Source organism: Abramis brama, assembly GCF_963993115.1.
Source record: "Abramis brama genome assembly, chromosome: 12".
In the NCBI taxonomy this organism is placed as follows: domain Eukaryota; kingdom Metazoa; phylum Chordata; class Actinopteri; order Cypriniformes; family Leuciscidae; genus Abramis; species Abramis brama.
Window position 1 is genome coordinate 33225166 of NC_139974.1, and position 23286 is coordinate 33248451.

At 40.3% G+C, this 23286-nt stretch overlaps 2 protein-coding genes across 18 annotated transcripts in view; both read right to left on the bottom strand.

Annotated features, from left to right (window-relative positions):
- macf1a (microtubule actin crosslinking factor 1a) overlaps positions 1 to 23286 on the bottom strand; it is a 171386-nt gene that overhangs the window by 79980 nt on the left and 68120 nt on the right. For 12 of the 17 annotated variants that reach the window (XM_084130476.1, XM_084130478.1, XM_084130467.1 and 9 more), the window contains 20 exons: positions 23163 to 23224; positions 20607 to 20696; positions 19896 to 19991; positions 18896 to 18973; positions 18162 to 18254; positions 9605 to 9771; positions 9393 to 9505; positions 9158 to 9264; positions 8905 to 9024; positions 8077 to 8172; positions 7685 to 7812; positions 7493 to 7586; positions 6783 to 6937; positions 5646 to 6066; positions 4935 to 5012; positions 4415 to 4576; positions 3696 to 3800; positions 3504 to 3599; positions 3275 to 3400; positions 779 to 931 (listed from right to left, as the gene is read on the bottom strand). In XM_084130476.1, coding sequence (XP_083986602.1) covers positions 779 to 931; positions 3275 to 3400; positions 3504 to 3599; positions 3696 to 3800; positions 4415 to 4576; positions 4935 to 5012; positions 5646 to 6066; positions 6783 to 6937; positions 7493 to 7586; positions 7685 to 7812; positions 8077 to 8172; positions 8905 to 9024; positions 9158 to 9264; positions 9393 to 9505; positions 9605 to 9771; positions 18162 to 18254; positions 18896 to 18973; positions 19896 to 19991; positions 20607 to 20696; positions 23163 to 23224 — 2540 coding nt within the window. The remainder of the gene's footprint in view (positions 1 to 778; positions 932 to 3274; positions 3401 to 3503; positions 3600 to 3695; positions 3801 to 4414; positions 4577 to 4934; positions 5013 to 5645; positions 6067 to 6782; positions 6938 to 7492; positions 7587 to 7684; positions 7813 to 8076; positions 8173 to 8904; positions 9025 to 9157; positions 9265 to 9392; positions 9506 to 9604; positions 9772 to 18161; positions 18255 to 18895; positions 18974 to 19895; positions 19992 to 20606; positions 20697 to 23162; positions 23225 to 23286) is intronic. The other 5 variants (XM_084130479.1, XM_084130472.1, XM_084130474.1 and 2 more) reach the window with 1 other exon arrangement.
- LOC311093793 (uncharacterized protein) lies at positions 11942 to 13749 on the bottom strand (the record flags this gene model as incomplete). Its single annotated transcript, XM_084131386.1, has 1 exon — positions 11942 to 13749. Exon 1 carries the CDS (start codon positions 13019 to 13021, stop codon positions 11942 to 11944), a length of 1080 nt encoding a protein of 359 aa, XP_083987512.1. The 5' UTR covers positions 13022 to 13749.

Genomic DNA, 23286 nt, shown 5'->3' on the forward strand with positions numbered 1-23286 from the left:
CCTTGCCCAGCCCCGCAGACACACATAAAGAGGAAGGGAGAAGGAAGGGAACAGAGAGAGAAAAATGGGGTTAAATGGAGGGATAAAGAAAAAAGAGGAGGGCAGAGAAAAGGGGGGTGGGAAGGGGATAGGGAGGGAGAAAGAGATTACTTTCAGGCATTTAGCAGACCTCGCCTGACTGAAATAATGCGATCAGGAAAAGAAACGGGGCCACAGCTGGGAGAGTGATTGAGTGTTTATGAGTATTCTGCATAAACATGAATACTCAATAAATGACAGCCTCTTATTTCATCATTTCAATTAAGTAGAGTATGTGAAATGTGTAAATGAAAAGCAACGAAATGGCAGATTAGATACGCTACAGCAGGTTTGTTCATCACTCATGATATGCCGCACCTTCACTTTGCCAGGATTCTTTGCTTACAGCTAAGTTGGCACACAAAGGACAGATTCTCTGGAAATATCTTGGTCAATTGCACCTTTTCCCCATATACTTGCCTTCACAGCTCCAGGGTGGTTTATGACTAAATATGTGCAGATGGTCTCTGGCTAGCACCCTGAGTGTAGCAGAAGATGAAAACTAAAAGACGGTTTTCAAGTGGGGTAGGATTGGAACACAAATGTAAAGCTCTGAAAACTGAATTAGGATCACATTTATTTTCCAAATGTGATTATAGCTCAGTTCTTAAGAGCATAAGGATCAATGCAGGGTTGTGATGTGATAAGGTAAGGCAAAGCGAGCAGGTTGTGATGGTGAGATATCTGGAGCGTGTTATACCTCTATTTGTCGGTAGTCACAGATGGCACGGATGGGCGTGGTGGTGCCCAGGTTACTCTCTGCACTGCGTGGGCGGAGCTGGACTACAGATTTGGCCCGGCCTACAAGGCTGGCCACTGTGCTGCGGTATTCAATCAATTGTTCTTTCTCCTCCTGTAAAATAAAATAAATAAAGTCAAACAAGCAGTCCAACTGTAAACCAGTGTTGGGGGTAATGCATTGATTACTTTTTGTGATCTGTAAAGTAACAAGTAAAGTAATATTACTTTTTAAATGTACAAAATATCTGAGTTACTTTATTTAAATTAGTAAATAAGTAACGTAAGTTACTTTGCTTTCCCATTTATTGACTCCTGTACCCGATGTTAAGAGAAATCGTGAGTGAGGTGCAGAGGCGTTGTGTGCACTGTGTAAACATGATGGATGTTATAGTTCTAGACTAATGTAAACATGAATTTACTCATCTCACTTGCACAAAAAAGATTCAGTATTCTTCAAAATGAATAAAAACCATGAAATGCAAACTCAAAATATTAGGCAAACATGCAATAATTAAATGTTAAATAATACAAATATACTTTATGTATTTAACCTCACTTTATTAACCTGTGTCTTTGCTGCTGACATTTGATGATCCAAATCAACCATACCAATAAGCAAAAATGACTTTAGTTAAAAACATTTTTTTATTCCTGAAGAAAGAATGTTGTATTTTCTTCTCCTGCATCCTATTCTTCTGCAATCCAGAATGGCAGCAGATTCATTTCACTTTTGGTGTGAAAACGACGTTACATTTGCCAAATATAGAACTGTTTTTTTTTTTTTTAAACAAACAAGCAAGTCAGAAAATTTACAGAAAAGTAACGTAACACATTATTACTTTCCAGAAAAAGTAACTAAGTAATGCAATTTGATATTTTTAAGGGGGTTACACATTATTGTAACACATTACTTTCGCCAACACTGCATTTAAAAATAGTAAAAGGTGCACTGAATAATTTGATGTTGTACTATTAGCGGCCATGATAATTTTTTCCTGTGAGCAAACATGTCTGAAAAATATTGTTCAAAAAAAAGTATTTTTAAGTCTAAATATTTAAATGTATTAATCAAAATATAATTATTTAATTAAGCCACTGTCCTCATAATTGGATTTTCTCCATTATTACCTGTTTTTCCATGCTAAATGTCAGATGGACTGTAACTAAAATGTGCATTCATGATAATAAATATAAATTTTCTCACAAAAATAGCTTAATGACTTTCGAAATATCTTTAAGAACATTTAAGGCCATCACTGATATTCTTCCAAGGGTTATTATTTGCTTAGCTTTCATTGTACTAAAATTAATGAGTACGTGGTATGAAACTTCCATGAACAGCTCATAAGGGATTCATTAGCTCTGGCATTGGGAAGCAGAGGCTGACTGGAAGATCTAATAACACAATGCTCTCTGCAAGAACTTAACATGTGGTATTAAATTTGACTGCATATCAACATGGGGTCAGAGTTCATCAAAACCATAGAGGTTTTTCAGAGCAACAAGAGTGAAATTATGGCAAACATGCCAAAACCTTATTTGAGGGATATAAACTGTTACTGGTCATATACGTAAGCAGTGGGGATTTTTGGGGAGACATCGGTCAAATGCTTAATTAAAATCATCTCCTAGTGAGGCGATGTAGAACACAAACTGACACAAAGAACGGTTCAAGTTTATGTCAAACATAAAGAATTTAATTGAAGAATCTTATGCTCAATTATAAACAACCACACAAATAAATGACTTTTGAAGGTGCTTGTTTAATTTAGTTAATTATGAACTAATGCAACTTTTCTTGAAATTTTTTAATTTTCTTAATATCATTGTTACATGATTATTATTATTTTTTTAAATAAAAAAACAACCAATAGCCAATATTTTCAAAATGAAAATATTTCATATATTTTATGAGGTCAATATATTGGAAAATGAGTAGTAGTAAGCATAGTACAAGTATTAATAAAATCTAGTAATTTTTTACACTTACATAATACTGAGAGAGAGAGAGAGAGAGAGAGAGAGAGAGAGAGAGAGAGAGAGAGAGAGAGAGAGAGAGAGAGAGAGAGAGAGAGAGAGAGAGAGAGAGAGAGAATTCTAATGGCTACGGTTATTTTTACCAATTAAATTACAGTATTAATTTGGGAAGATAATCCATCCCATCTACTTTTTATTGCATTCATGCCCTTATTTAACTGTAATGCACTTGTGCCAGCTCTGGGTTTCTCTTCCGTATGGCCATAGGCCAAGAGGATATGCCCATTGCTGTGTTTGCTCTTGTGTAACCCCTCTCTCATGGTGCCATCTGTCATATGTGCACTCATTGAGCTCAAAAATTAAAATTCCTAAACTAAGTAGTATACACTGTAAAATATCCTATGAACAAGTGTTTTATTTATATGTTGTAAAGGCTGACTGTGCACAATTTTTTTTTTTAATAAGAGGGAACACCCACCATGGAGTCCTGCAGCAGATCCTCCAATCTGCCAAGTCTGCTGTTTTTATCACAGGTGTACTGTCTCTTAATGGTGTCTTGTAGCTGACGTAGAAAGCTTTCACAGTCCCGTGCATCACTCATAAACTAAAACAAAGTCATTAAAACCCAGAAAATGTCATTTAAAGCAGAAATTGTATAAATAAATATAATTTTTAATGCTTTTCCATTGAAAAGCTTGACTCAGTACCTGGAAGTAGGCAGTGTTGTCCTTGAGATGCTGCTCCACACATATGCAGAGCTCTTTAATCCACTGCCACTGTGTCTGCAGGGCAGCACTGTAGGCCTATGATCAGAGAGGTCAACAGGTCAGGATTGAGCACCAAATCTGGTTTCAAACCATTTTTACTGCGTCTGAGAGCAACATTGGTCAACAACTCACCTCCACTGTTTGTTTGGCTGGGTGGTTTTCTTGACACATGTGGTCAGCTGTCTCCTGGAGGGAGCGCATCACTTCCTGTTTTTCTTCTAGCTCTGACCTCATGTCCTGAGAGAGGTTAAGGAGATCAAAAGATATTGCTCAATCCCAAAAACATCTAATGAACAACTGCAACTACACTTAAATCGGCATGAAACGGAAATTCACCCTATTTTGTAAATGCGTTTCATTGATTTTACTGTAATCAATTCATCCATGTCTGTTTATTTTTTTTTTATTTTGACCTCATAATTTTTAAACAAAATATCATAACTCTATCTTCTATTAAAAACGACAATCACTTCTCCAATCACTTAGTGGGCTTAAACTCTGGCCCTGCAAGCTGACGTTCATCTGCCTACATTTTTGAGCGCAATGCACACATCTCAAAAGCCAGTCAACAAGATGCATAGAACCAAGCCCTGACTAATATTTTTGTCTTTTTCGATAATCCATTTCACTTACATTTCCAATTCAATTCCATTTCTGTTTCATCATGACTTTAAATAATCATGAAGTACTTTTGAAACTGAGGGTAAACACATACAGCCCTAAATATCATAAGAGAAATGTTTAAAGAAAATATACATGAAGGGGCAAAAAACATTAAGTAAAAGGACTAAATCAGTAAAGGAACATATAGTGGCCAGAGGTAGTGCATCTTTCTATAGATGGAGTCTTACAGCATATTGCTCTCTTTTGGCAGCCATGTTGGTGTTGCCGTCACTCCAGTCGAAGGCCAGCTCCTCCTCCTCCCTCTCATTGAGCCAGATCAGCTCCTCAGTGCAATGGGACACAAAAGCTCGAAGGCTCTCCAGGCAACGCAGTCGCCATGACGAATGTTCCTGCGACAACACAAAACGACATTTATAACACTGGCCATATAACGCGGCCAACTGCTCAGTCTGATGCTTTCCCCGTAGTAAGCACCCTTGGTCTTTTGAACAATTGCATGTTTTCATGGAGAACTGATTTGGTTAAATTATGGAGACGTGAGTGGGTGTGGGTATATGTCAAAAGCAGGTGTTTTGCGGCACTCTTAAGCACGTCACACAAGCATTCTGTATTCTGCCTTTGTAAGGACACACTCTGTCACACCCTAATGAGATTAGAGAAGAGTAATATACATAATACAGAGTATAATGAACTCAAATACACTCACACATGTCTGCTTATCATAATTCTAAAGCAGGAAAAACTCACCAGCAGTTTGCAATACTGGTTCTCCAACTTGGACAGAGTCTCAGAGTAACTGCTACGTAAATTAGGTGAGACCCTTGACTGAGGGAGAGAGAACATGAAGAAATAAATGATTCCTTATGCAAAAGTGTTCAGTGCGCAATAAATATGGTCTTTAAGTCCATTCACACCAATTCTGATTTGCCTGGTTGGTTGCGCACCTGGCAAGTTTTAAAACAAGTACTGACAAGTTCTTAATTTCCTTGGCAACTAATTGCTAAATAAATAGAGCTTTTATTGTGGTGAAAACCATAGGAAGACCTTTTTAAGCTTCTGATTTTTACATAACAAATATAAAAATGATTCTCATTACAAGATGTTGGCACACCGTATCATGAGCTGCTCGTGTGTAAATGAACACATTGTCACACTACTCGCATTTGCCACTTGGCGCATTCTAATTTTGGACACCATATACAATCTACAAAGCGTCGATCTGTCACTTGCACAGATGCAAGTAAATATTTTTTTACAGTCACAGTAATTTTCATTCGCAAATTGTCTGATGGGAGCCATTTTTTCAAGTGCATTCCAGTTTTGTGTGCAGTATACACAACACACTCAGTGAACAGGGCTTCTTGCAGTTTGTGTACATGCTGCCTGAAGTGGAGACTACCGGTATATCAGAATTGGTGTGAAAGGTCCTTTGATACCAAGACCTCATAGTTCATGTACCTCATAATTTCGAGCCTCTTTGAGGCTATTGAGTAGATCCTCCACTGCTGTGTGAATGATGTGGTGGTCCTGCAGGTGCTGTTCTACAGACGGCAGATCAGAACCCCACTCGGCTCGCTCCAGTAGGTCCTGTGTCGCCTCAACCCATCCCAGCAGCTCATAGATGAAGCGCAGACTGCCTTCATCTTCAGAGGAGGACATGGCTACCAGATCTGCACGAGACATTGGCCGCCTGAGCAAAGACGCCGCAGCACCCACTGCTCCCAGGAGTGTCTGTGCTCCGAGTGTAGTCAGACCTCCTGGGGACCCCTTCTGACCCACGTGCTCTCCCAGCAGACCCCCTGTGGAGAAATGACCCTTCCTGTACACACTGGCACACTGCAGGCGCATAGAGACCAGCTCCTCCTGCAGACATGACACCCTACAAGAGAGAAATTACCTCGAGTAAGACTGCTGGATGGAAAAAATAATTATTTTTCTGCAAAATAGGAAAGACATCATTAAAGTAATCCATGTGACTCCAGTGGTTTCACCTCAATTTTATGAATTTTGCACACACACAAAAAAAACATCATTTACCTCTATATTTACAAAATAATATTATCCAAAGTGCTTTCACAGAACAACTTCCGGTTTTGAGTCAACACAACAGGCATGCGTTGTGGTGGATTGCAGGTCAATATTTTTGTAAATAAAGTGGTAAATTAAGTTTTTTGTTTGTAGGTTAAACCACTGGAGTCACATGGATTACTTTAATGATGTCTTTCCTATTGTTCTGGACCTTGAATGTGTAAATTGCGTTGCTCGCAATGGAGGGACTGAAAGCTCTTGGATTTCCTCAAAAATATCTTCATTTGTGTACCGAAGATGAACAAAGGTCTTACGAGTTTGGAAAAACATGAGGGTGAGTAATTAATCACAGAATTTTCATTTTGAGGTGAACTAACCCTTTATAATAATTGTGAATAAATTGAATTGTGATAACTGTGATTATTGTTCAAAGTACAGAAATCTCTCCCTCTTTTCTGTCAATCAAATTAATCTTTAATAACTGTCAACAAGAACAAAATCATCCCATCCCTCTCTCTGGCTTGCTTTTCACTCACATTTTTCTATTTCCCCTTTTCTCCCTCTTACCTGAAAGCCAGCTGTTCCACTTGGTAGTACTTCTCATCTCGAAGGACCTGCAGGTCAAGGTGAAGCTGTCTGACAAGAGCCTCACAGTCCTGCAGATACAACCCCAATTCATTCTCACACCGCACTGGCTGCCCATTCTCTAGCTGAGACATGTCCTGAGGAAAGACAGAAGACAATGGAAAACAATGAAGCACAAAAGATTTCTAAATGATAAATAACCAAGTTTTTCATGCAAAAAAACTAAACTGGGTGATCTCAGAGGACTTGTTAACATATGTCCCAAATCCAAGTGAGTTGCTTACTGAGATTGTATTTCAAGGCATCTAGTGTGTTTGACATGGCATTCCAAATGGTCTTTCTTGTAACATCCCTTCTTTTGGGAAGGTGGCATTGCCTGTATCCTTCATGGTAATATTAATTGTCTAGTATTTCATTCAATACTGAAAAGCAGCAATACAAATAGCTAAATCTAATAAAAAAAGACTATTGTACCCAATATTTGTGTGCTATGTAGCTTAGCATCTAACATCAGTATCTAACGAGTGCTATTAATATAGCAGGCAGAGCTGCTGCATATGAGGAGCCTTCCAAATCAGTCACTTCCATTTCAGAAGGCAGTTGCCTATGTAGACAGAGGACTGCAAGACAGCTTAATAGTTTTTGTAAAAGAGCTTATGAGACAGTTCCCACAAAGATACTCCCATACTTACAGCCTGCAAAGTGTTCTTCGCCAGTGTGAGTTTCTCCTCACAATCTAGAGCCATGTTCTGGATCTTATTGGCCATCTGCAGGAGTAACTCCAACCTAAAAACAAAGATACATACAAAATACACATCAAAAATACTAAAAAACTGCTACAAATGTAAATGTAGCCATTTTATCTAGAAGTGGACTCTCCTAACCTTTCCACAGCAGGCCTCAGTGCTTTCTCTCTCTCCAACATCTCCAGGATCAGTTTCCCCCATTCCTCCTCCAGATCATTAGGGTGTAGCCCTTGAGGCAACTTAATGCGCCCAAACTCTATCCATGCCTAAACAACATCCACAAACATCAATCATGAAAAGAAGCTTTCCTAGTGTGTTTGAGTGTGTGCATTTGTGTTCCCTTTATACTGTCAGTCTTCCTCCTCTCCCACATGTCAGCATTGTGCTCTACATTAGCCTGAATCTGTTAATGTGCAGCTCCACTGTGCCTCTTATGAACAGTGCTGCCTGCATTTAGCTGCAGAATCAAGGTCAGCCTCAATCTCTGTCTTATTGTCATTCTCTTTTTATCTTCGTTTTCTCTTTCTCACCTCCAGAAGCTTGTAAAGGTGCTCAATGTGGCTTTTCTCTCCTTCCTTTGCAGGGATCTCAGTTTCTTTGAAGTGGACATATTCATTGTAAAGTGCCTGGGGAAGAGAAGACTTTTGGTAAGCAGCCAAGTCAGATCAAATCAAACAGTGATTAGTAATTTAAGGCATCACAGCTTTTTCTGGACATGAAGGCTGTTTCAAATGGTAATTCCTTTTGCTGCCTTCACAGACACCCATTTTAAGCCAAATTCTAAGGCAGTATGTATCCTTCACAGAGAAGGCAATCCCAGAATGCACTGCAAAAAACTAAAATAATGGATTTTAAATAAACATTGTATTCAGCACTGAAAAGGATATAAAAAAGTTGTGTATTTCAAAATTGATTATTTTACCCAATATGTGTGCATGCTGTGTTTTTTCATGTTTATTAGAATATTGTTTTGTTAGCTTACCAACATACTAAAATCAAACTCTATTGAAATAAATTACAAGCCAAGTCCCTATTTGTGGCATATGGATATAATGCATATGTAGAGTGTTCCATTCACTACCATTCAAAAGTTTGAGGTTGCTATCGCATATGCACCAAAGCTGCATTTATTTGGTCAAAATATAGTAAAATATTGTGAAATACTAATATAATTTCTATTTTCAGAAATTTCAGAATTTTCAGCATATTAAAAACGTTTGTGTTTGTTTGTAACATTCTTTGATCTTATTTGAATTGTTGAATAGAGATTTTTTTCCCCCATTAAATTATATCTTTAGCTACATCTTTATGAAATGCTGCTCTTTTCTTTCGACGACTCCTTCCCTCACGTTTCTTACCTTGAGTTCCACAGGATTGTGGGGGAAGCTCCTATTGGCCATGAGGGCCGTATGTTGCCTGGTCCACTGCAGCAGAGAAGAGAAGCCAGATTTGTACTCTGTCCATCGCTGGTCAACCTCCTGAACAACAGATACCGCACGCAAAAAAACAAGGGGAAAAAAGATTTACAATGTGTAATTTATAGGTACAAAAGTACTGTAGAGAAAGAAAATGCAACTTAAAGAGAGTGAGTGCACTGTGAAGTGATCATACATGAGCTGCAATGCCTTCTCCACCCTCTGGGATCTTGGGGAAAGCATCGTAGATCGAGGAGACGTACGTGATGACAGATTTCTCGTCTGGCGACGGCACATCGACATCTGATGTAGAAAGAGGATAAAGATATTGAGAAAGCGAATGAAGATCAAAGACAAATGGAGTTTAGCAAACAATAATTCTCATATGCAGAATGGATGAAAACTAAAGACAGGTAAAACACTAATGTTACCTTCAGCATCTAGAAGTCTTGTTACTCCTAACGACTCTGCAATCTCAAAGGCCTGTTCCAGGTTCTCACGGCTACTTTGTTGCGCAACCACTTCCATGTTTATCAGGTCCGGCCTAAAAATCACAGTGCCATGAGATCATGAGTGTTGATGCCCTAATGTGCGTCTATCCTTTGAAATTGAGCACTCATTATACTTAAATGTGTGTGTGAACCTGTATCTGTGCAGAAGAGCATTGAACAAGCGTCCATCGCTCCAGTTGGAAGAGAAATTGGCACAGCGGAGACCGGGGTAGCCCTCTGTGGCCTGTTGACTCCATAATAGCAGCTTCTCTTTCGCCGTGAGGTCACCTGACTCACCGCTCACATAGATCTCAGAAATCTGGTAAAGAGAAAAAGCTGATACTGTATCCGAACCTCATTAAAGGATTTAACTGTGTAAAGGGGAACTGATCTCATACTTCTACTAAAATGCTGCAAACTTATATTTTTAGGAGTAGCCTCTGTATCTCTGAGCCCAAGGCCCGGATGACCCGCAGCAAGGCCATGAACCTGTCACTTATCTTATTCCTCTACTTTTACTTCCTCTTCTTCTTGACAAAGGGAGTCAGTATCCGCAGTATCTGTCTGTGCCAGGCTCTAATCTGTATTCCTTTGTCATTCCTCTCATATGCTACTCTTTGCATCCCTGCCTGCTTCTTTTCTTGCAGAGCTAGCAAGGAACACATTAAATACTGGAATAAATGCAGACAGTGCTGAGAGTACAGACAGACTTAAGAGTATATCACAAATCTTCAAGTCAATCATGCAGGCCAAGATTAGCTTGGTTAAATTTGGTGACATTCAGAAACAGAACAGTAACTGTCCTAGCCTGAGCCTCTTACTCTAAAGATGATTTAGAAAGTGAGGTCAGAAAGATTTCTAAAGTTAGTCCAATCAACAAGGCTCTGAGTCATAAAAACGCACCAAAACATTACCTCTTCTTTTGGTTCAAACATATTTGCCAGACAAGACGGCTTGAGTCAAATCAGACTCAAGGAGAATCAACCAGGACAATAAAGATTAAATCAAGTTTGATGACATGGACATAATGTGACATGGTGGTAATTCCATCAGAGAGCATATGACTGAGTATGTGACCTTATAATAGAGTCAGGAGACAGGACAGAGCCTGCACCCTGAAACCTTCAAATGGTGTAATTACATCACAGTTAACACTGAGCATGCTCCCGGAAAATGAACACACAACAATGTGCAATTTAACACTTTAGTGTGGGCATAAGGGATAGTGGAGGAAGGGCTACAACCAGCAATGTAAAAGGATATTTGAGAATGGTATGAGCTAAGAATATCAGAAAGCGATATATGAGAAATCAAACAAAACAAAAATAACAGTATAGCACAGCACAACATAAGACACATAACATAAAGCTAAAAACAAAACAAATGCAAAACCAAACAATAAAAAGGCAAATCAACAAATCCACCAGATCAACAAATATTACAAAATATGTAAATAATGCCATGCAATTGGTGGTGGTTGATGAGATCGCCCCTTCCATATGTAAAGCGCTTTAAGTACCTAGAAAAGCGCTATATAAATGTACCGAATTATAATTGACAGCAAACATTTCAACAAAAGGAAGTTTGTAGGCCTGATTAATGCATATCAAATTCAAATACATAATTTTTGCATATGTAGGAAATTTCATGACAATATGAATGCAGCTGGCACATACTGTACTGAACTCCAACGAAGACAGCTTGCTTTACAGAGAGAGATCACTGAGACTGCATTTAAACAGTCAACCAGTTACTGTTTTATGCATATTTCTGGGTGTGTACATGTTGGCTTCAGCTTCCACAATTTTGCTGCATTTTGGACATCACTGAAACGCCATGCAGATTCATGGTTTGAACATACTTAGGATTAAGCATCTAATAAACCAGGTAAACCTGCTAACAAACCAATAAACTTTCTAGCACACTGCTGCAACATCTGTAACGAGGCCACGAAATCCCTCTCTAACAGCTATAACTCTTTAAGTGTGCAGGTGAAGCACAAGGGCGAGGGAGGGCTGGAAACAGACGCAAATATGCAGCAATCTTACACTGGTGCAGAGAGAAAAAAGATGAACAGCTGACAAAGTGTCTATGAACATCATTAGTGATCGTGTTTTTGGCACTGCAAGGCAGTTTCACTCTAATACAGAACATCAGGAATGACAGGAAAGAGAGTGGGTGTTATGAGGGAAGTAAAATAATGAGGAATGGAGGGAAGGGAAAGAGGCAGACAGTGAGAGATGGTCTGGCCAGTACTGATTAGGCTCCTGGGAGAGGGTCAGGAAGGATCTGCTGTGTTTTAGACCCAGCTGATTGGCTGAGAGTAAAAAGCTGCACGATAGATAGAAGGGTAGAAATACAATGAAATGCAAAACAATCATACAGTACACCTGTACCCCCAATCCACTCCCAAGCCATGTCGGCTTTAAACTCTACTCTTTTATGCTACAAAAGCGACATGAAAGCGCTTTAGGCAGACAGAGAAAAAATCATCTGACCTGGCTGCAAGGCTGAGCTGGTATCTCTTGTGGGGAGATGGGACTCTCAAGCACAGAAGAATCAAGCACATCAGAGGAGCTCCCCCAGTCAGTCTGGACAGTGCCTGCCGTCTCAGGCGAAGTAAGAGGTACATCACTAGCGTAACCTGAAGACTGAATGTCCTGTGGTGGGAGGCCAAAGCCTTCAGTTCCTTTAGTAGAGCTGTCCAATAGGAACTCTTTCTCTTTTTTTTCCTTAGCTGCAGCTGTTGCTGGTTTGGCAGAGTCATTCTTCCCGGGTGGTCGTCCTTGAGTTGCGGAAATTTGTATTTTCATAATGTCTCCAGTAACAGGAGATGCAGCTGGAGGTTCAGAATGGACCTCAAGTTCTTTGTCGCGCCAGACGGGTGACCCATAGTCTTTTGGATAGACAGTTCGGACCACACAAAGTTGCCCTCCAAACTCACGAATGTGAACAACTCCCTTCTTCTCAGTTTTCAAGGGCTCACTGAACAACATTTCTCTTGCCCCATGCACATCCCCTCCTTCCTCCTCTACTTCCAGGTCACCACGTTTGGAACGTAAAAGGCAAGGTCTCTCTAATACGCCCTGAACTCGCTCTCGAACCTTGCAGACTCTTCCTCCTCCAGGTGTTGTGTTGCCCTGCTCTAATTCAGCATGAGACTCTTCGCTAAGTCCCTCCACCTCAAACTGGCGAAGTGCCCCCAGCCACGCTGGACTGGGATCTGGGGAAAGAATGGCCATCTTGCTGCCCCGCAATGTCCCCGTGCTTCCAAATATTGGGGCCATACCAGGAACCAGGACAACATTGGTGGGCGTGTCAGTATTTCTTTGGCCAGATACCAATTTGGTTGAATCAGGGGCTTTTGATGTAGACTCCTCTGTAAGTTCAATGCTTCCACCCTTCTCTTCAAGTATGCGGCTTTTCTTGTCTTCCCCTCTGGAACCTCTTAAATTCTGATTGGCCTTTCGTTTTCGTCTGAAGCGAAGTCTTCTTTTGGGGGACAGTGGTGCAGCACCACCTGGTCCATCATCCCTGGGTTGTTTCACACAACCAAGGGAGCTCCCCATATCTCAGACACAGAGTAACAATAAATAGAAGTCAAGAGGGAAAAAGAGGAAGCAAGTAAAACAAGCAATGAAGAGATGTCCACAATGGGAGCAGAGCAGTTCACAAAACAGTCAGCCTGAGGCTGTTAAGGTCATTTTAAATGCTGTTAAGTTAATGACTCATCTGGAGTGAACACCAAGACAAAAAGGTATTAACCATGACAACAGGGTTAAGTACATGTTGAGGTTCTCCCAGGACATGATGTCTCAACTTTAGGTGTTGACAGCAGTTGTTCCTCCTGTTGTCTGGTCTCCTCTTTCTGATGTCATTCAGGCAATATTACAGTTAACCTAAAGCAAACATCACTTAGGGTCCCAGCAAGCCTCTTGGACATGATGCTGTATATAGGTTACTGTCCTTTATAAAATATTAAAATCCTACGGCAAGGCTTTTGATGTTTTTCACGCTCTCATGATGCAGAGATGATGCAGCGCTGACTGAAAAAAGAGCTGGTGTTAAATAGGAGGCCATTTGTCATGGTATTCGAAGACACACTATTCCACTGTTGATATTCCTCAAGGTGAGAACCACAATAAAACTGCACTGCAGACATAAGTAGACATACTCCCGTGAGCACACGTGCACATGCTCAATATCTTTGAGTTAGGATGCACTAACTGTCAGCTTGTACACAACTAAAAACTGGAGAAAAAAACATATCTGTTCTTGTATTTGTGTGTACAGTAAGATGCCTAAACCCACCTGCCTCTCTGGGTATCTTTACCATAAATTATTGATCACTGCACTCACATAGGGTAGTAAAGTGTTGAGCAGTAGTCATGGTAGTCCTGTGGGAAACGGTTTACGATGTGTAACAGGTTTCAGATCATCTTAAGTGCAGAGTAAGGCAGCTCATCTACAATTTAGTCACAACATCATTTGTTCCCATCATCACCCAAGCATAACCATCTGAGTCAGGTAATGTTTGGTCTTCACACCTGTAGCTATGAGTGGTTCACCTCACAGGCATGCAAGCTCCATTAAAACAAGTCTCCAGACATTGAAGAGAAAAAGGGGGAAGGGCTAGGTACTAAGCATCTTGCCTTTGCTGCCACGGGAACTGGCATCCCATTCACTGACGCCAGCACATTCAAGTCAATAAAGAGGACAGTGACTACCATGAGTGAAGACCTCACCTTCAGCCAGCAAACCTAAATAACCACTTTCCCCTTGCTGACACGGCTAGTTATGGACGTTGTTTAGCACGTAATCCAGTCTCATTTATCAAGTAGACATGGCTTCAAGCCATCCTGTCTTCCTTGTCCTCCCACTAAGCAGTGTACATCCCTAGATTGGGGTAAGCAGATGAAAGAAAGAGCGATAGCTGATAAGGTGCCGCTCCTTGATACTGACGGCTTCTCTGGCTGTGGAATCTAATTAGAATGCTGCCAGGACAGGGCTGGGCAGGATAGTTGAACCATGGCTGGATGAGGAAAGGAGGAAAATCCAGAGGAATACACCCCAACCACGAGCTGCACTGCTATCCTCAGAAAAGAGTGGTTGCTCCAGTGTTGAAAAAAGCGTAGCTCCATCAGTCAAGCATGGCGAAATTGATCCGATTGATACGGCGCCCTCCTTTGCACAACCTGGATGTAAATTAAAACGTGTGACTTACATGTGTGTGTCTGCAGGGTTCAGCGATCCCAAATCTGAGATTAAAAGCATATGTGTCGCTGTGTATATGTGCTTCAATAGGCCTGCAGAGGAGAGAGGAAGCCAGGGGCTCCAGTAATAGCAGGTTGCAAGAGTCCTCTTCTCAGTTGCTGGGTAGCTCCTCTGCTCTCGCTGGTAGGCACCAACGGAAAAAAGAGCTTCATCTCCAGTCTGCTGCAGCCTCACAGAATACGCTGCTGCTGCTTCCTCCTCCTCCCTCTCTCTCTCTCCCTCCTCCTCTCTCTCCTCCAATCCACATGCTCATCCCTCCCTCCCTGCCTCCCTCCCTCCCTATGATTCCTGGTGAGCTCAGAGCTCAGCACACACGCACACCAACCCAATGGCCTTCAATTGGTTGGGAGCCTGAGAGTGCCAGAAAAAAATTAACTTGAAATTTTAACTGTTGCCCCCTAACATGCATGTTATTTCACAGTTTCTATTAATCACCCTGTCCTACTTCTAACACACACACACACACACACACACACACACACACACACACACACACACACACACACTATATATGGACAAAGATTAACAAGGGGCAAGTCAGAATGAATGGATTTACCACTGACTGGACTAAAGAGCTTAATATCTCTGTAAAGAGTAAAGAAGAGCATTCTAAGGTACATTTACATGACAACAATGTACTAAAAATGGAAAAGTTTTTACTTTGTACAGATGACAACGTTATCAAAATTATCCCCATTCACACAGATCCGCGAAAAACGGCTAAAAATTATGTATTATGCACATCATATACAGGTCTAAAAATGATGTATTATGCATTCCAGGCCAGTAGTTGGCGATGTCACTTTGAAAAAATAAATTAAAAAAAGCCCTGCACACACACGCATTATGTGCATGCCGTCACCTTTTCATAGATTCACGTTTTTGTGCTTTACACGAAGATGATAACAGTGTAGTTTTCAAAAACTTTTCAAACAACATTGAAACTTCCATTTTAGGCCCCCAAAAAGCTGTTGTCATGTGTATGAATGGCCAAAACGCATTAAAAGTTTTCTGTTTTTAGTTGAAAACGGTGTCGTGCAAACAACCCCTAAATGCGCAGTCATACTAGCAACATTTTTATGAAATTTTGCAGGCTACCATTTGTCTTTTGGTCAACGTGGTAAATTTGCATGACTAACTGAACCCGCTACATAATCTGCATGTAGTGTGCATCACTTTCACATGAAATTCTTGATCTGGCTAATAGCGGTAAACATTATACTGCACCTTAAGAGGCTGAAGGCATGAAGATGAAGATATTCCTATACTATTGAACCTCTTACACAACAAAAAGCACTGTGATGGAATTTAGTCCTGGTAGAAGCAGCATACAAGAGTATGACTGTAAAGGAAGCTGATGAATTAACAAGCAATAAATCAATTAGATCCGTGATACCATGATAATCAGCCAGCTGAGCCCACTTTTTTTTAACCTAATTGTCATGCATCCAGAGTCCCCTGTACTGTAACTGAGAAAGGGATATCATTTCTGTTTACTGACAGACAGAGAACACAGCCATCAGCTTTTTCCAGCAGATAGAAAGCATAAGATTTCAGCACACTATGATCCTTGCCAAACAACCCTGCTGGCCAGATAACCCCACCTTTTATGTGACTGTCATAAAAAGACCTGATCTGATTGGCTATTATTTATGTTAGAGACAGCTGGCACAAATGCAGCCTGGGCTAATACATTGGGGCCTGATTGGTATTTTCCCACAGGATCCTGATGTTAGACAAAAATATATGAGGTAATATATGAGGTAAATATATATAAGGATATCCAAAACAATATTCCAAAAGGCTGCTGTTAACCTATATTACAGCAGTGGTTTCAAAACAGAAGTAAGTGGCCCAGATTGAGTGTGGGGGAGGTTAGATAGTTAGTCTCTCTTGGCTATCTGAAATAAATGTACAGCAGGCATCAAAATTGCACTTAGAGGAGTGGTTTTCCAATTTTCAATGCTTCTTTTGACAAACAGCAACTCATCCTAATGGCTCCTAATGTGCCTCTGCTGAAATGATTAGGCTATTGGATGATGTTTCACTGAATGAGTCATGCTATATTCTACTTGACCAACTTGAATTGGAGTTTACAATGAAAATTAACTCGTTTCATCTCTCCAACAACATAACTCATTTCTGTAGGGGTTTTCCACTTCTATCCAGACATTTAAAAACGAACAAAGCAGACACCCGTTTCAATTTCGTAATTTATTTTTCTTTCGGATTTGTTATTTCCTATCTTCATGAGGCCTCTGCCTCCTCCACTCATTTCTGCTGAATCATGCTGATTGAAAATGCTTTGGGGTCATACTAAACACAATCTCCTTGGCAACCAGCTGCATATGTCACCTTGTGATGTCACCAATCTGTTGATAACAGCTCCCCCTGCTGGACAGTCCTGGAAAGTGCAGCTAGTGTTCAGAACACTATATTAAATTAATATTTCATATATATATATATATATATATTGTATCATCAACAGAGAGTTTGTTTAATAATGCATCATAAAGGTTTTATACATTATATTTGATAACTGCTAGTTTTGATTAAGTTGGCATATTTGCATTGTGGCCTTTTCTCACTGCTAATGGGCGACTATGGTTATGCTCGGATTGGAATGTTTCACATATAGTATGCAACTTTCTGTAGATGTACTATATTAGCCAAAATGTAAAGTATACAATCAGAGCATATAGTACTGCTTATTCTACTGTATTCCACAATGCATTTCCGAATAATGAATGGAAGCAGAAACAACTGTGATTTAAATATCTTTCAGATATTTAAGTCATTATTTGATAAGACTGCCACAAATTACAGGCTTTCTACAAACAGTTTGCACAATCAGTATAACACTCCGGACATGGAAACAAGCAAGGGCAAAACATTTCTATTCAATTCTTCTGATAAACTATCATGCAACCTACTTAAATTGCCTTTATAAATGGGCAGCGCAGTCTCCATCAAACATACCTTACTTTTCTAGCTTGACCCATTAGTATAGAAAATAAGGCCATTTCACAAATGTGCTCTGCAGGGTCCATTCCTGCAGATTCTTGTTTCTTTATCAACTTGCAGGCTGGCAGCGCCTGTCTAGAACTGTCTGCAATCTCTGTCCTCTCATCCAGCAGAACAGACAGACTGGGGGCCTTTTCTTTTGAAACACCATATAAATCAGTCCCTGAGCATATTCAGTGTCTGAAGTTGGGATTGTACTCTACCCATCACATTCTCCTCATGCACCCTTCCCTCTTGAATTTTCCTATTCTTGCCATGGACAAATCCCTGTTGCTTAAACTGACAGCTACGGTCACGAGAGGCCGGTAAACAGCAGTTATTAGCATTAAGTAAAGTCACCTCTAACTCTGGCATGCTGTGTTAAGCACTACATAATCAAGCAGGACACAGCTGTGACTAAGGTGGACTTACCTGGAAGTGAAGAATGATGGTCCAGATCAATCCCAGTGTCAGTTTTGGGTTCCCATCTGTGATGTCATCATTGCGTATATTCACTAATTTGACCTGCATTAAAGGCAAAAAAGGCTCTCATTAGTAGAAAATATTTCAACGAGTTTAAAGTGTATTTTTGTCAATGTTAAAAAATATTTTAAAAACCACACTAATTGCCCCAAAAAGATCATAACATTGCTTGAATCTGGTAACAATGCCTAAGGACTGAACGAGTTAAAAAAACTGGCCATCTAATGTAATTTCAGGACAGCTTTGGTGTTTGTTGTCCTCTTATGCTTACAGCTGTCAGAAGCTATGTACTGTGTATTTGGAGAAGGGTGCTGGTTGGCATTTTGTCTGGTTTAGGGACCCTGTGCTGGGGTGACATAAGGGAGGGGATTGGACAGGCTTGTATGGGGCAAGAAACATCTATCACTCCAGGTTATGTTATCTTAGAGCCATGTTCCCAACTGAAGCACACAGAGACAGAGGACACAGACCTGCATTATATTAGTGAGGGTAACCAGCCAGCCTCAATACTAAAGAGGACACAACTTTTAATGACCGACTCTTCAAATCTTGCATTAGCCCAACCAACCTTGAATATTTAGTTATAACCTTGAATTTGTACATAAAGGACTGACAATATGTAAAAAGCGACTTATGATTATTTCTGAGAGTGAGAAAGTGTGTGTAAGGGTAGACATTCATACCTGTCTCTGCTTGAGGAAGTCCAAGGCAATCTGCACATTCTGGAGTCGGTGAAATCGCATGCGACCCTTTTCCCTGGGCTATAAGGAGAGAGAGAGAGAGAGAAAGAGAAAGAAAAAAAGAAAGAATGCAGATGAGCGCACTAATAATCTGAGCAAATTAGAGGTCTGTGTGAAAACTGTTTCATTAGCACAAGCCTGAAAGCAGCAAAAGCAGCACACTGCAAAGAGACACAAGACCCTGTCAGTAATTAATAATCTTGCCTCAGAGTTACAGGGAATAGTTAGCATACTGTCACACAATGCAGTTCAAACAGCAAAGCTAAACTTATTATTGCATCACACACTTCTGTCTTGCTTGCTAACATCTCTCTATTAGTGGCCGACCATATCTAGTGTAGGACAGTAAATGGCCGATATAATGCCAATAAACACCACCGTTCAAATGTTTGGGGTCAGTTTTTGCTCACCAAGGCTTCACCAAATCTATTAACAAGGCCGAATGGCTAATTCTATTAATTAGCCAAGTGAGCATGGCCAATAATCTCAAAATGGCCAAATATCATCCGATTAATTTGCCTGGCCAACATATCGGTCTATCACTACTCTCTACTGAGGTCACATATCAGACTTGCACACCCTTACATGCAAAGCATGCTCACTATCACCAACAAATGCAGCAGCAAGTACAGCAAACCTGCAGGTGAGCAGAAAACCCCCACAATAGGGCAAACGTGGCCAAGTCATCGGATTGAAAGTGTTGGAGGTGTTGGCAGCACTGAAGTGAAGTGAATATAATGTGTGTGACAAGGCGAGGTCCCTCAAACACCTGAATGTAATAAATCTGATTATGTGAGGTATCATGAATTATGCATCGGCATATTAGACATTCCCCTTTGCATAATCATGAAATTGACCTGCCCTTTGAGTCCACGCCATGCAGTGTACAGAGATGACTGTGTGTGACTATGCATTTCAATTGGGAGGGGGGGGTCACACATACTCCCTGAGCTCCATCCTCCTCATCCTCCCCACCCATCAGGATGAGTGGGGGTGCGCGTGACACAGACGTTCTCCGCAGAGTCGACACACCCTTGTGCTGATGACATCATAGAGAGGGTCACAGAGAAAGGATGAAGACAGAAACAGTGTTGAAGGGCTGATATATGTACGAAACAACAGTTTAAAAAAAATTAAAACAAGAAGGAGGGGGAGAGTGAAGCAAAACAAATAAAAATCGCAAAACAAAAACACAATAAAATAGGATGAGAGAAAACAATGGAGACAGAGAGAGAGAGAGAGAGAGAGAGAGAAAGAGAGAGAGAGATCGCAGAGGGCATGTGGTGTGTCAGCAGTCTGTCTCTGTTAATCCACCTCGTCATTCAGTCTGCCCCAGTGCATCATGGTCTGAGGCCATCAGAGTGGGCAAGATTGAGTGCAGAAATAATGTACGAAAGCAGATGTCATTACAACACTGCAGTGCATGTCAGACTCAGCTATTCCTCCGCTGCAAGGCCTGTATCTACATTCGTTGACATCAGCAACAAGCCAAGACACTTTATAACATCAGCCTAACCCCCAGGTCAACTCATGTGGCATGATCCCCATTATGGAAAATAAAGAAGATCTCTACCACATGAATTATCCAGGAGAATTGCATAAAGCATTGAAATCATAACCTGTCTGTGTTAAGGTAATTAAGTTGCTTTCTCACCAATGTGACACCAGACAGCACCTCAAGCAGGGAAATAAGATTATGCCCATCCCTTAGATCCTCATACAGGTCTGTGATGTGCTTCCGCACCTGGAGAGAGAGAAATAGAGTTAGAGAGTGATGGTTAAGTTCTTTATAACTTTTAGAAGCCTATGTGTAACCGTGTGTATTATGAGCAAGAATGTGACAGTTTCAATAGAGTTTGTGCTATAATTGCCATTTCTGTTACAGATTTTATACATTAAACTGTATCTAAAGGACTACTAGCAAACAAAATGTTGATTGGTTGCGACTCATTAACAAAAGAAACCTAGATAAGATAGTTCAGTAAAATAGTTTCACAGTGAGACAACTGCAGTGCTCTAACTCGAACCAGCAGAGGGCACCAGACTCATTGAGATGGGCCAGTAAACAAGCAACAAGAAAAACATGGAGGATCTTGAAGTTCTGTACTTCATAGTGCACGCACACACACACACACACACACACAGAGAGAGAGAGACACATGCGTGTGTGTGTGTGGATTCAGAGATCCTAAGCTGTATACAGCAGATCCAACACAGCTGCCTCCCCACAGGACTACAGAGGAACCATCTGCTGAGTATAAAGAACATCCTGACAACTCTTGTGTCTCTCTATCCTCTCTATTCCCTCACTTTATCTCAATCAAATCAGAAAGAACAGAATTATATTATATACACGAACGTTCTTAAGTGTGGGGTCAGAAAGAGTTTTATTTTTTAGAATAAAGAAATGAATACTTTAAAGGATGCATCAAAATAATCAAGTTAAAGTAAAGACATGTATAATGTTACAAAAGATTTCTATACATAAAACCTGTTCTTTTGAACTTTCTATTGACCAAATCAGCATATTAGAATGTTTTCTGAAAGATCATGTGACACTGAAGACTAAAGTAATGACTGCCAAAAGTTCAGCTTTGGCATCACAAGAATAAATGTTAAAATCTATTTAAACAGAAAACAGCAATTTTTAAATGGTAACAGTAATTCACAATATTTACTGTTTTTACTGCTTTTAGATTAAATAAATGTATAGCCTTGGTGATCATAAGAGACTACTTTCAAAACATTAAACCCCCCAAGCTTCTGATTTATTGTATTGCATTGTATTATATTGTATAATTAGCATAATAATTTGAGTAAAAAGCTGAAATGAAAAATTAACATGAATTTGATCATTTCTAAGTATTTGGAGCTAAAAGCATGTTCAAAAGTATGATTTAAAATCCAAAGAACATATTGTGTTTCAATGGAAACAAGAACATCTGACAGTTTGTATAAAAAATAAAAAAAAGGATCACATGATCAATGTCACAGAATGTTTTGGTTGAACATTTGTTCCCACACTCCCTGAGCGCAATGTAGTCATTTCTTTCCACTTCTGTCTCTCATGTTCCTTCAGTGTTTATCGCAGGTGTATTATCATGAGATGCCCTGTTTCCATGGGCACAAAGAATAACAAACTCTACTTGAGCACTGGAGTAATACCCATGCGATGGGGTATTAAATAATAAAAGGTGTCGCACTGAAATGTGTCTTAGTTTGCAGTCATTCTTGTGGACAGGTACCCTCTCAAACCAGTTCCACATTTCTGCAATGAGCTCACTGTTTATGTTAGAAGTGTGTAAATAGAAAACACACTGACGTGACACAAACTACACACGCCGCTTTGTCAGTCAGTGTTTGCCTGAGGATAACCGCATACCTGTTCACCTGCCAGAGATGGAGAGAGATATGTAAACACAAATGCTAACAGGCATCATCACCTATTTAGTATCTGCTAATGTGATTCATGACAAACTATGTGAGCTATCCTACAACAGTCAACAAAACATTTGAATAATTGCTGATTTCCAGAAATGATCATCAGAGATAATCCTAGACTTGTCAATGTTGAAATGGCATGTCATGGCGTGTCAGGCTCACAGAGGTCTAGGATGTTTTTTTATTATGGGGAATTTTAGAATTGGGTTCCCTTGCATGATTATGATCATAATTGGGGGTCTAGTATAAACTAATAACTCACTACTTCTAGCGTCTACCGTTACAGCAGCACTGTGTTAACGTATCTCATACAGTCTGACCTGCATTACAGTAATACCAGCAGAGTTATGAGGTCACTATCTCTAGCCTCATAACTCTGGCCCTTCTGTGGTTGGTCATCTGCCCTGCCCTTGAAATACCCAGCATTCTTTGCTCTCATGATCTGCAGTCAGTGGGGCAGGAGATAGAGGATTAACAGACACAAAAATATAGTTCTGGAGCATGACAACATGCCAAATGTCTTTCAGAGTCATGTGGACAAGATACTGTGGCGGTAACGTTATTGGTCAACACTATCATTCACTTGCAAGATTCAAATTTACTCCAAGTGTCCTATTACTGAAGAGATTAGTCTGAGTCTTCTCTTGTGTGTAAGTGTGAACATGAGCGTGCCGTGTGTTCAGCAGGACTGGAGCAGAGCGCCCAGCGGGCCTTATCATCGTGCAGTGCAGCAGAAAGGACAAAAATAACCCGGCAGGCTGGACTGTACCTTTATGAGATGTTTGTTGACCCATTTCGTGAACGTTTTCTTCTGCACCCTGTCTCGTTCATCTGTGAAAAGAAAGATGGAGGAGGAAACAGCAGAAAAGAGAGGAAGAGGTGAGGAGAAGGGA